Raw genomic sequence first — 13955 nt, forward strand, 5'->3', positions numbered from 1 at the left:
GTTCCTCTCTTTTCTGGGCAAGCCAGCATCGACAGAAACAGCTTTTGGACAAAGAAGCCGCTGCCAATCGTTCTACCCGGAAATTTACGATTTCTAGTGTGTTTTTGCGACAAGGGGAGGGAATTTCTAGCCTTTCTCTTGATGATACCTAAACTAATTGTCAGATTTTAATTGTAGGATTCTCTCATGAATCAATTTTTGTGAAGAAATAAATCCCTAGTTACTGTTCATGAGAATTAGCTTGGAGATTTTTAATAAAAATTATAAATGGAAGCGATGAATTGAATTCCTATATAGAAATAGCTAGATTATTGAGTCTATTATAAATTTTTGTAAGGAAACGATGATTCGTTAGTACGACAGTAGATATTTTTAGCCTTTGGCTTGAGTTCTTGGTATGTTACGTAGGAAACCTTGATTTTACCGTTTCAATTGAACTATAAACTGAAAATTCCTTGTACAAATGAATAAATTATTTAGTTTAATGCAGATTTTGGCGAAAGAATTGAGAAACCTGAAATGGCAGCATGCCATTTTAACAATTGCCGTGGTATAATGCAAACCAAGTTATAAATTAAGTTCTTGATGGGAAATGGGTTAAGTAGCATATAATGTATGAGTTTAATCAATAACTTAAGGTTTCTTTGATATAATGGCAGCTTCTAGTTAGAAAAAATTATGGATTTTTGCTTGAACTAAGTTTATATTGTCGGAATAAATGTGCTCCTCATAACTTGTCGTGGATGTAGAGGTTCTAATGACTAAGTTTGACGAGAATTGAGAAACTTTTGGTAGTAGCAGCAGCTATTTTCAATCATTTATATAGATTGTTGCTTGATATGGAATATTTGAATTAGTAGATTTAATTCTTGCTAGGAATTATTTAGTTGGTATAAAGTCATAAATCGGATCTCTTATTAGATATATTCATTAAATTTTAGTTTAATTGAAGCATTTGTTCTTAGTGGCTAATTTAAAATTTAATAAAGTTATAAATATGTGGTTGTTATCTTTAAGCAAGGATGAAGAAATGAAGGTTTGATAAAGAGTTCTATAATAGTTAGACACTAAGGAACTATCAAATGAAAGTAATTGAAATTAACTTAATGACGTAAGTTTTATTCGATTTTATATGTATTAAAGCTTTCATTTGTTTGGTAATTCGCTATAGAAGCTAGTTATAATCGTATGAAATAAATAACGATTGATATTATCATTGGAACATGATTAGAGGTTATTGTAAGTTGTAAATTAATGGTTGAGTGTTGACATTGTTGTTTTGGAAGGAGGATGAGTTTTTAAATTGATTGATCGCCCGATGGATGGGTTGTGTGTGTAATGGTTGATAAATATTTAATACTTTTGTTATTCTAGCAGGTGGATAGTCTTATTTTTAGATAGAATCTAGGCTAGTTATATTTAATGATTAAGTTACTAGGTTTATTTAGATTTATTCTCTAACTTGATATATTTAAAATAAAGTTATTTTTTTAATTCAATCTGTTCCCCTCCTTTGAATTTCCATTTTGTTTAGATCGCTCTAGTTGGTTCACTTTTTTAACAAGTTAGAATTCAAATTTGAGTCTTTTCTCATTTAGTATAGTAAATAATAATAAATAGTATTTACCATTTGCATCATACTTAAAATCATTACTATACAAAGCTTTGTCTTTATTTATTTATATTTTTTATATTTATTTATTTATTTTTCAAGTACCAATTGTTATATTATATTATTATTTAATACTCTTATATTTATTTGAATTAGTATATGAATGTCTATTTGTGCTCTTGCATGATAACGTTTAATCATTTAATATGCTTGCATTTAATTGCATTGTTTGATTATTTGTGTTGTGACATTGATTTGCCTTGTTTGCGTGGAATTGGGTGGTTCACCATGGGTTTGTGAGGGCGGTCTTCGATACCGTTGGCCATGTATGGGGAGATTGGCGCTCCCGTGTGCATCTGCTGATATGAATTATATGGAAAATTACAGGGTGACCTCCTGTTGATAATAGAAAAAAAAGAAATGGAAAAAATTGAGAGGGTTGGTCAAGTGAGGATTAGACCGGTTGGCCATATACGAGGGATCGGCTCCCTGGTGCACACATTTGAGAGGGTGGGTCATGCGTGAGAACAGCTCGTCGGGGGTTTCGGTGACGCTGCTAACCAATTTCCACTTGTTTGATTATTTGAAGGTGCGATTACTTGTGAGTGCTGATGTTGTGCTATATGCTTGACTGATTGTGTTCATTTAGTATCTTAGGAAGCATTTCGTGTGAATAGCTGTGTTATACACTAATCATTATTCATTATAAAACTCACTCCTCTTTTATTCAATTTTTCCAGGAAGTAGATTCTTCACTGTTTCAGCTAAAGCTCTATTTCCTTCACTGCAAAGCTAGAAAAATAACTTTTAGAGTTAGCTGTTATTCAAAATATGTAGCTATATGTACGAGAACTTATTTATATTTATCTGTTAGTGAACTCGTTTATGTGAATGTATGAACCAGTTAGTCTATATTATGGATGTTTTGTATTATAATTGGTTCCGAGCTATGAAATGTTTAAAATGCTAGATTTGGGCCAGAGTATAATATAATTATGAGATTTATTATGTATGGTAATATGAACTGACTGTTAGAAATTTATATTAATATGGTTGAATTCTAGTGATTCAGACTTACTATGGGCCTCGGAAAACTTATGCTTATTTAGGATATAGTGCCGGTTTGGCCTCTGGTTTCGGGTCGTGACACTTTTTTATTAGTATTAAATGATTTGAAAAGCACAATTTTTATATGGACTTGACACATTTAGAAAAATTATTTCGAATGTTCTAAGAGTGCTTTATGATGAATTTTGGTTAATAAGAAAGATGAGTTTAATTCTTACCAACTAAATTAACCCATTGCATAAACAATATTATTGAAAAAAAAAAGTATGGCACAGTAAATAAATTGTACATGAGTAGCAATTAGCCAATTGTTTTTAATCTACAACAACAATATTGGGCTCTTTTAATTTCATTCAACAAGGAAAAATTAGACTTAATCTCCATAGAAGGCTCAAACAAGTGTTGGCTTGGACAAGCCCGTTACTTCCTTTTAGTTGATCCTTCACGTGGCATGCTTTCATTTATTTACTTTCCCTCACCGTACCTAAATAACTGTACACAAAATAGCCCTCAAGAAACCCTAGCCACCTTCCTCTTATATGCCACTTACATTCAAAGAACTGAAAGAGAGTGAGGGAGAAAGTGTTTGCAAAAATGGTGTCCGGATCGGGGATCTGCGCGAAGAAGGTGGTGGTGGATGCGCGGCACCACATGTTGGGGCGGCTTGCGTCGGTGGTGGCGAAGGAGTTGCTTAACGGACAAAAAGTGGTGGTGGTGAGGTGCGAGGAGATATGCATGTCCGGTGGATTGGTAAGGCAGAAGATGAAATACATGAGATTTCTTCGCAAACGCATGAACACTAAGCCCTCTCATGGACCCATTCACTTTCGCAATCCTGCTAAGATCTTCTGGCGTACTGTCCGTGGGTCTGTCACTCTCTCTCTTTCTTGAATCTCATTGCTTTACTGTTTGGTTAATGAGATAATGTGAGAAAAATGAATTAAAATTGGTCATCACTTTGAATATGTTGGTCTATATTTGGTTTATTTGTATTGGATACTGAAAGTGATTTAGTTACATTGGATGAACTAGTATACTTAGCTCTAAATAATTTTGGCTAACTTGTTTAAGTAAGCATTAAGGCAAAAATTAAATTCTGCATCAATTAACTTGATTCTGTATCCAGTCAAACTCTAGTTTTTGTTGCTGAAGAGATGGATAATGTAAAAGAATTAGATAGTTATTTGATACCCTGGGTTAGTGGTATTGTTTTAGCTTATTGGGTGGTAAGTGTTGGAGAATGTTGGAATAATATTTTTTTTGGTGTTTTTATAGAATGATTCCACACAAGACTAAGCGAGGGGAAGCTGCACTTGCACGATTGAAGGCCTATGAGGGTGTCCCACCTCCATATGACAAAACGAAAAGGATGGTTATCCCTGATGCTCTCAAGTGAGCATTCCTAGTCTAGGCTCAGTTAACTTTATTTGGCTACTTGATTTATTTTTTTCTAATTTGGTTAATTTCTCTGATATGAATTTTTTGCTGACTTGGTCATTAAAATAAGGGTCTTGAGACTTCAGAAGGGACACAAGTATTGCCTGTTGGGCCGCCTGTCATCTGAGGTTGGATGGAACCACTATGACACCATCAGGGTGAGTATCTGCATTCTGCTGCTTGGGTTCTCCTAATATGTTCATGTTCTTGATTATTCAGTTATACTTGTTGCTTGGTACTAGTCTATTTGTTGGAATAGCAATTTTTGATGGCCTTGCTGTAATTGAGTCAGTGGGCTTTAAACATGCTAATCAATACAAGTGAATATCCTCTGTGTCAAGCATGCTAGAACTGAGTTTTTGCAGGAGGGTTTATTATATGCAAGGTTTACAGTTCATAATCATCTGGAGCAGATTAGCTCGTATTTTTTCAAGTGTCTGATTATGATATTTATTTTTTTGGTAATAAGGTTGTAGGCAACTGTTGTATCAGCACATTGACTTAGCATGCAATGTTTTTTGAACCATGAAGTTTGTTCAATCTAGTTGAGTATGGTCACTTTTGTCTCTATTCGTTGATTTAGAAATTTTCACTGCATTTGTTTTTGGACTACTACTTGAGCCTATATCAGCTTCTTTCAGCATGTTCGTAGTTGTTGGCTGTCTAAAAACTCTCACTGCAGTGTTAGAGAATGACATTTTAATAACAATTCTAATGAAAACTAGTTATGTTCTAGTTGTCCTGTTTTTCTGCATCTGGTTGGCAATTTTGAGAAATATCTGTATGGAAAATGTGTGTCTAATTATGTTGTCTCCTTCAGGAGTTGGAGAAGAAGAGAAAGGAAAGGTCTCAAATCTTGTATGAGAGGAAGAAGCAATTGAACAAACTTAGGTTGAAGGCTGAGAGAGTTGCAGAGGAGAAGCTTGGCTCTCAACTGGAAGTTCTGGCTCCTGTTAAGTATTGAAGTTGTAGGGACTTTAGCTAGAGCTGCTCACAATTTTGTTCAGGATTATCTCTTAATGGAAATTTTACTGTCTTACCTGTGTTAAAAAAGTTAGAAGTTGAATATCAAACGGACCTTTATGGTTATGTAGTGTGCCCACTTGTTATTGAGTTTTTGAATTGAGTTGGACGTCAGACTTGTCAATGCTTATGCTTCTTTTGATGTTAAGAGAGTTTCTTCAAGGTTGTGTTTTCTTGCTGTTAATTATGGCGACTTCACATTTCGTTTTCAATAGTTCATTTTTCTTTCGTTGCTAAAGAAATATAGTATGGACTTGTATGGAGATATTGTTTGCTTGTTTAAGTTAGAGAGACGGACCTTTGTGTAAGTTGTTTAAGTTGGAAAAGGCAAGTTTTATCGTTGGATTTTGTTTCAACTAATATGATATGTTAGATTTGGCCAAACCATTCGAAAAGTTCTAAACTCTTGTATAATTTCATTCCAAATCATATGGAATTTTGAATTATTGTGGAGCTTGCTAAATGTGGCATTGACAGCGTATGCAATCAACTTGCTGTGTAATTCGTTCTAGTATAAAACCCAGCAAGCGAGTTGAGTCCGTTGATTAAAAACTTTGAAATAAATGACCGCATTAATTAATTAAACCACACAAAACTAGTTTCTCAAATTTAACAGATTCCACAATTACTACTCATCAATCAGTAGAGTTGATGAATTAGATATAATTGTGTTCTGATGAGATTCGTGGGATTCCTTACTCGTCTATTGGGAGAAAAAGGGTGATAAATTTATAATTGCTAGTAAGTGAAAACTCATTCTTTAAACATAGTTTATTTACAACTACTACCATAGCCAATAAGAAAAATAACCATTTCAGGTTAGTTTAATCAAGCAAATCATTCTTTTAACACACTCATGCAGTGCATAACATGATAGTCAATTCCGAAATCTGCCTCCAAAGCAGTCTAGAAAATCTGCTTAATCAGCCTCAGTTTAAACTTAACATATCCACTATTTTTATTCAGTGTTCCTAAATTAACTTTAAATTGATTCATCAAACATAATTATTTAGGTTTACAAACTATATTAACTTTGAGTGATAAGATAATACAAACCCTTGAAATCTCCATAGGTTTACTCTTAACTTTTTCTTTGCGTGAGATTGAGTGATAAGAGAATAATAATAATAATTAATGCAATTTAAATTAAAACATCCAATGTAGTAGTAAAACAGTTTGAAGCCAGAGTCTTTCATTAGGCACTTCCAGGAGAAGTGTTATTTACAGAGGGAATTCGTTCATTTCTAATTTATTTTACTAATAATTAGAATTAAGCATGTCTGGGTGAAATTATCAAGCAGAGCTTGTCTGCCATGTTATTCAAGAGCAGGAAATAAGTGCGTCTCCAAGAATTACTTATCAACAAAGGTCCCCAAAGTCCCCAAAATCCTACACTGAATCCAACCCCCATGCCAGCATAAAGTGAAGACCTGTTTACCCATTTTTCACTTTCTCCAGTGTTCTTTTCAGTTACAGTAGCCGAGGGATGTCTCGTTGTTCTGTCATCTTCGCAGTCGCTCAATGGTGGTCCACAAAGCCCTGGATTCCCCGAATATACAGAGGGACTAAAGCTTTGCAGCTGAGTGCTGGTTGGAATTTTCCCAGTCAATTGGTTACTTGACAAATCCAATTTAGCAAGAAAATTCAAATCAGCAATGCCTGTAGGAATTTGGCCAGAAAGTTGATTGTGGGAGAAATCGAGAGATTCTAAACATTTTTCCTGTCCAATTCTACTAGGGATTGTTCCAGTCAAATTGTTTCTTGATAAATTCAAGGAAATTAGTCCAAACAGACTTCCAAGTTCTTCAGGAATTTCTCCGACGAGAGAATTGTTTGAGAGATCAATTATCTTCAGCAATCCCAGTGTTCTGCCATACTCTTGCTCTATTCCTTTCCAAATAACCAATGCATAATCAACATATAATGCAGTATCTTGGGGAAGGTGAAGCGATCCACTTCCATTCCAGTAACTGTAAGACAAAAAATACTGATGGGATACCATATTACTTGAACTTTGATTTAGAGCCATAGCAGTGAAGTTGTTGAAGCAAGCTGGAATAGTTCCTGATAGATTGTTGAATGAAATATCCAACACCTGGACAAAGCTCAGATGACAAATTGTTGAAGGAATGTTCCCATAAAATTTATTTGACCGCAGACGAAGCACAATCAAATTTTTCAGGCTTGTTCCAACCCATGCTTGTATGTTTCCTGTTAGCTTATTCTCTCCAAGGTCAAGAAGTACCAGGCGGAAGCAGTTTTTCAAGGATGAAGGCAGTTCACCTGTAAAACTGTTATTTCTCAAACGCAATGTCTCCATACTATGAAGGGAGCTCATTGAACTTGGGATTGTCCCGGATAAATCATTGCTTTCCAAATTGAGAAAAACTAACAGCTTTAGTTGTCGCCAACAATCAGGAAGGCTTCCTGAAAGTGAATTGTGGGAAAGGTCAACATAGCTCAAAGGGCTATCTGGTACCATGCATAGAAAAGATAGGGACCCTGTAAACATATTCTTGGAGAGACTGAGTACTGTTGTATTAGAAAGGAACTGCGGTATATGTCCATGGAACAAGTTGAAACTCAAATCCACTGCAGGAAAAGTATACAACTCTAAGGATAGATTTGGTACTTGGCCATATATGTGGTTAAAAGAGAGGTTCATATAGCTTAATCTTAAAGGCATATTCCAGAACCAGTCAGGGATGGCATCTGAAATCTCAGAATTAGAGATATCAAGGTGGGAGAAATTCCTTTGGCTTTGGAGCCAAGTAGGGAATTTGGGGCCTAACTTACAACTTCTTAGTTTGATAATATCCAGTTGAAATTTGGGAGTCCAATCAGAACTCACATTCAGAGATAGTGAATTATAAGACAAGTCCAGCTGCTGCAATTTGGAAAGATTAGATACGTGAGCTTCTGATACAATTCCTTTCAACTTATTTGAAGATGCATCCAGTATTTCAAGATTAAGAAGCTTCCCGATGCTTTCAGTTAAACTTCCATTTAACTCGTTGCTGCCCACAAGCAACTTGGTAAGTGATGCTAAATTCAAAAGGTTAGGCAATGAACCAACTAACTGGTTTCCTTCCAAATTCAGAATACGAAGTTGAGACAAGTGATTAAAACTTTCAGGAAAAGACCCATCTAAACGATTATAATCAAGATATAATTCTTTAAGGGATGAAAATTCAGTAATATCAGGAATTGAACCTCTGAGTTGGTTCATACTTAATGCTAATACCTCTAATGAATTCTTGGCACAGCCTGTGAGGTTTTGCAGCAAATCTGTGAGTAGACCAGAGATAGAACTTAATGACACAGATAACGTTTTTAAATTGCAAAGCTTCCTGAAAGATTTTGGTATTCCACCTTCAAATGCATTCAAGGAGAGGCTCAAATGAACAAGTGATATCATGTCTCCAAAAGAATCTGGAATTGGACCTTCCAACTGGTCATCTATGATATCAAGATCAACAATGGCAGCACTAACATTGAACAACCATGAGTGAATTGAGGAATTGAAACTATTATATTTAAGGCGAAGAGAGCCAAGAGATTTGGAAGAATTAACATGGGAAAGAGATGAATGATTAACTGGAGGAAAATGACAATGAGATAATTCCAAGGTTGACAAAGAAGGGTGCATTTTGATTGATTTTAGCCAATCCACATCTTTACCAATACTGATATGACTTAAATTAAGGACTCTTAAAGATGAAAGGCGATCAAGAAAATCAAAACTGTCTACTCTCATATCAAGATTCAAACTAAGATCAAGATACTGAAGCATAGAAAGATTCCCAAGTTGGTAAGGAAATGTTCCATTAAGTGAATTCAATGACAGGTCAAGATATGTCAACTTACTGAGTGAACTAAAATAATCTGGTATTTTTTGAAAGCCATTACCACTGAGATCCAAGTGACTCAAATATGGCAATTCAAGCAAGAAAGGGCTTATCTCACCACCGAATCCAGTCCAAACAGAATTACTATCACCATATGTTACAGGCCGGAGATCGAGCATGATAACATGACCAGTGTGATTGTCACACCCAACTCTACTCCATCTGCAACAATCTTCTCCACTCGTCCAAGAGGAGAGCAAGTTTGCTTCATCAACAAGGCCTTTCTTGAACTTGAGCAGCGCTTGCCTTTCACTCTCGACGCATCTTATAGTTGCATTTCCTGTTCTAGATTTTGTAATAGTTAGACTACAAACAACCCATATAAGTAATAGCTGAAGTTTTAGTGATCTACCACCAGTCATGGTCACAAACAATGAGAGAAAAGCAGCTTCAAGGAAATGAAGAGTTGGTGAAATTAATTACAAGATATATATATATATATATATATATATATATATATATATATGTATATGATCAATTCAATGTTTCTGGAAGTTGACCACAAGACTTACTATTTCTTCAATAATTAGTACACCTCTCATGCTGAAGAAAATATTAAAATGTAACATTTCTTTGTCAAAAACAGCAGTCTTCAAGTAAAGATTGACCACACAGGCTACAGGAGAAAGCAGTCATGCTGCTTAAGTGGACTTTTTTAAAGACTAATTTAGAAAATTACCAATTTTCAAAGCTAATGACCTAATTAATTGAATTTGAAATTTTAATCAAATTATAATTAATTACAGGGCTAAAAATGACATTTTAATTAACAATAAAATAGTGTAATCTTTTCTTGCAATTTAGCTAGAAAGGTACTTATTTCAATTTCTAAGTTAGTATCCATTGATTTTTTTTAAGGAATTACTGAGTAAAGATTTCTAATATTTCTATTTATTTATGTTGATATTGACTCATCTATTTATTTATTTATTTCAAGGAAAAAAAGAAAAACTTTGGTCAATACCAACTACCATTTTTATTTTATATTAAATCCAATTTCAATCTGATCTTATCTCTAACCTGCTATACAAATGAATATTCAAAATAATTAAATAAAGAAAAAATGAGAATTCTGTGAAAATTATTTGCTTGCTTTCACCAACTGTGAAGCTAAATGGAAAGGTCAACTCAAAAACAAGACAATGGTCTAGTTTTGGCTTTGCTTAAGCAAAATTTACAGAGTTTCACCTGAAGTAAAACCACTCTACCACATAATTCAAGAATTGGAAGTAGCTGTACCTCCAAGATTTATTAATAATTAAAGACACATAGAGGCCCCAAAGTCCTACAAAGAATCCCATTCCTGCACCAGCATAAAGCCATGACCTTTCGAACCATTCTTCACCCTCTTCAATATTGTTTCCTTTCGATGGATCTTGCATTGTTCTTTCTCCTTGGCATTTTGGAAGTGGAGGTCCACAGAGTCCTAAATTGTTTGAATATACTGAGGCATTGAAACCTTGCAATTGAGTACCTGTTGGAATTCTACCTTTCAATTGGTTATTTGACAAGTTCAACACAGCAAGAAAAGATATGTAAGCAACACTTTCAGGAATTTCCCCAGAAAGTTGATTATGAGACAAATCAAGTGATTCCAATGCTTTCAACTGGCCAATTTGCTTTGGGATTTCTCCAATCAAGCTGTTTCTTGATAGGTTCAGTGAAATTATTCCAAACAGGCTCATCACTTGCTTTGGAATTCTTCCAGTTAGATTATTGTTTGAAAGATCAATAAGCTTGAGCAATCCAAGAGTTCTACCGTATTCTTGCTCGATTCCTCTCCATATAACAGATATGTAATCAAAATATTCTGCAATATATTCTGTACTCCATTCATCACTTCCATTCCAATAGCTATATGAATAAGTATACTCATCGGATACAACATGGAGAAAACTTCGATTCTGAGCCATAGCAGTGAGATTCTTGAGGCAAGAGGGAATTGGTCCTGATAAGTTATTGAAAGAAATATCCAGTATCTGGAGAGAGCTGAGGTGACATATTGTAGAAGGTATGACACCAAAAAAGTCATTTGATTGCAAACGAAGCACGATCAATTTTCTTAGGCTTTCTCCTATCCATGCTGATACATTTCCAACTAACTTGTTCTCGCCAAGATCTAAAAGCTCCAACAATGAGCAATTTTTCAAAGTTGAAGGCAATTCACCTGTAAAATTATTGTTCCTCAAACGTAGTGTTTGAATTCGATGAAGAAAGCCCATTGAGCTTGGGATTATCCCAGAAAAATTATTGTTCTCCAAGTTCATAATGGTTAACATTTTCATTTGCTTCCAACAATCGGGAAGGCTTCCTGATAGCAAATTGTCTGAAAGGTCAAGATAGGACAAAGCACTATCCGCTACTGTGCATATGACAGAAAGGGATCCTGTAAATGTATTCTTGGAAAGATTGAGTACTGTTGTGTTAGAAAGGAATCTTGGTATGGGTCCATAGAATAGGTTGGAACTCAAATCTACCGCAGGAAAAGTATAAAATTGCACTGATGGATTCGGCAACTTACCATATATGTGGTTAAAGGACAGATTCAAATATCTCAATTTGGAAGGGAAATTCCAAAACCAGCTCGGGACGGCATCTGAGATGCTAGAATTGGAGATGTCCAGGTAAGAGAAGTTCCTCTGGCTTTGAAGCCAAGTAGGAAACTGCGGACCTAATATACAAGAGCTTAGTTTGATAGTGTCCAATTGAAAAGAGGGCGTCCAATCAAAACTGAAATTCAAAGCTAAAGAATTATAAGACAAGTCTAGTTGCTGCAACTTGGAAAGCCTGGAGAGATGAGCATATAAGAGCAGTCCAGTGAACTTATTTGAAGAAGCATCCAAGACTTGGAGGCTAGTAAGCAGTCCTATGCTTCCACCGATACTTCCATTCAACTCATTGTTCGATATTCGCAACTCAATGAGTGATGATAACCCTGAGAGGTCAGGCAATGATCCAACTAACTGATTCCTTTCTAGGTTCAAAATACGAAGCTTAGAGAAGAATTTAAAGTTTTCAGGAAAAGACCCATCTAAATGGTTCTGATCAAGATATATTTCTCTCAAGGATTCAAATTCAGTGACATCAGGAAACGAACCCCTCAGTTGGTTTTGACTTAACCTTAGAATCTCTAAGGAATTTTTAGCACATCCTAGGTTCTCTAAAATCCCAAGAAATGATCCACTCAGATTATTATGCGACAGCTCTAATGTTTTCAACTGACAGAGATTACTAAATGATGCTGGTAAGCCACCTTCAAGGTGATTGTAGGAGATGTCAAGATGTTGAAGTGATTTCATGTGCCCAAAATAATCTGGAATCGGACCTTTCATGTAGTCATCTTGGATTTCAAGACTAATAATAGCACTACTAACATTGGGCAACCATGAATGGTTTGAGGCATTGAAACTGCTAAACCAGAGGCGAAGGGATGCAAGGGATTTGGAAGAATCGACATGGGAAATTGATGCAGAATTAGTTTCAGGAAATTGACATCTATGCAAAACCAAGTCTGACAAATGAGGGTGTGTTTTAACTGATTTGAGCCAATCCACGTCTTTAGAGAAGGTAATAAAACTTATGTGAAGGACTTTTAAAAAAGAAAGTCGATCAAGCCATTCAAAACTGTCAGCTTTCATATCAGAATTCCAGCTAAGATCAAGATATTGCAGCTTCGAGAGGTTTCCAAGCTGGTAAGGAAATATACCACTGAAGCTATTCCATGACAGGTTAAGGTATGTTAACTCCCTAAGTGAACCAATAAAATCTGGAAATCTTGTAAAATAGTTCTGACTGAGGTCCAAGTGACTCAAATATGGTAATTCGAGCAAGGAAGGGCTGATCTCACCTGTCAACTCCACAGTAGAAAAACTATCACCTCGATTTATGATTACAGGCCGGAGATCAAGCATGACGACATGGCCAGTTTGATTGTTGCAACCAACTCTGTTCCACCTACAACAATCTTCTTCTTCAGATGTCCATGAGGAGAGTAGGTTTGTTGGATCAACGAGGCTTTTCTTGATGCTGAGGAGGGCAAGTCTCTCGCTTGCAATGCACCTGACAGGCACAGTTGCATTTGCAGATTCCAGGAGACTGATTCTGATGATGGCTACCATGCATAGAACACAAAACAATTGTAATTCACACTTAAGGACTGTGCCTCCATTCATGGACACAATCACAATGAAGCTGAACCAAGAGAAAATAGAGAAAGGTATGCAAAATTATTGAGGTTCTGAATTTTATATCCAGAAAAACCTGCCAAATTGCCAGTGACTTGTGTCTAATTTGACTTTGTCAACAGAGTTGGCTGAAGAAAGTCTAAGAGAAATTGATTATCTTTTCCCCACAAGACTTAATTGTTTTGACATAATGTTTCCCAAGAGTTTTCCTAGAAAAGGCTCCATAATTTTAAGGATAAAATCAAGTACTTTAATTCTCCTATCTCATAAAAAGAAGGCTCTGAGTTCCATATTGTTAATATTTGTGATCCCTGAACACTGAAATGAGAAACTTTGATATTCCACAACAACAAATGAAATATTGAATTGTTGTGAAACAAACTTATAGTTGTAAAATCAGCAAGTTTGAGTCTTTTAATTAAGAATTTGGGATGAAAGACTCCCAAATTTTATAGATTCAAAATTACTATTATTATACCCATCAAGGTAAAGTCAGTTCTATATCCACATTTTCAATACTTCAAGAGTTGGAAATCTTCAATTCACTTGGTGAGTCATTTCTTCAAGAATTTCTTTATCCAAATTATTCAATATTTAGAGCTGCAAGTGGCTGGGCTTGGACTTAGACTTTTAGATTTTGAGGGGTTAGTACCCATGTCATTTGAAGCTTATGAAGAAGATAAGACTATGGCATAAAACCTTCGGTAAATAAAGGAAAAGGAA

General features: G+C 35.3%; 3 protein-coding genes across 3 annotated transcripts; 1 reads left to right on the forward strand and 2 right to left on the reverse strand.

Annotated features, from left to right (window-relative positions):
• Positions 1-3165: 3165 nt before the first annotated feature.
• Positions 3166-5324, forward strand: LOC105644395 (large ribosomal subunit protein uL13w). Its single transcript, XM_012229720.3, has 4 exons — positions 3166-3546; positions 3956-4072; positions 4188-4275; positions 4938-5324. The coding sequence occupies exons 1-4, from the start codon at positions 3275-3277 to the stop codon at positions 5079-5081; spliced, it is 621 nt and encodes a 206-aa protein (XP_012085110.1). The 5' UTR covers positions 3166-3274; the 3' UTR covers positions 5082-5324.
• Positions 5325-6251: 927 nt separating this feature from the next.
• On the reverse strand, positions 6252-9441 carry LOC105644937 (receptor-like protein EIX2). The gene has a single exon (XM_012230447.4). It carries the CDS (start codon positions 9408-9410, stop codon positions 6411-6413), a length of 3000 nt encoding a protein of 999 aa, XP_012085837.1. The 5' UTR covers positions 9411-9441; the 3' UTR covers positions 6252-6410.
• Positions 9442-10118: 677 nt separating this feature from the next.
• On the reverse strand, positions 10119-13278 carry LOC105644394 (receptor-like protein EIX2). Its single transcript, XM_012229719.4, has one exon. The coding sequence runs from the start codon at positions 13218-13220 to the stop codon at positions 10233-10235; it is 2988 nt and encodes a 995-aa protein (XP_012085109.1). The 5' UTR covers positions 13221-13278; the 3' UTR covers positions 10119-10232.
• Positions 13279-13955: the final 677 nt, after the last annotated feature.

Source organism: Jatropha curcas, chromosome 3, assembly GCF_041381405.1.
Source record: "Jatropha curcas cultivar XTBG-Jc1 chromosome 3, XTBG_Jcur_1.0, whole genome shotgun sequence".
NCBI lineage: Eukaryota > Viridiplantae > Streptophyta > Magnoliopsida > Malpighiales > Euphorbiaceae > Jatropha > Jatropha curcas.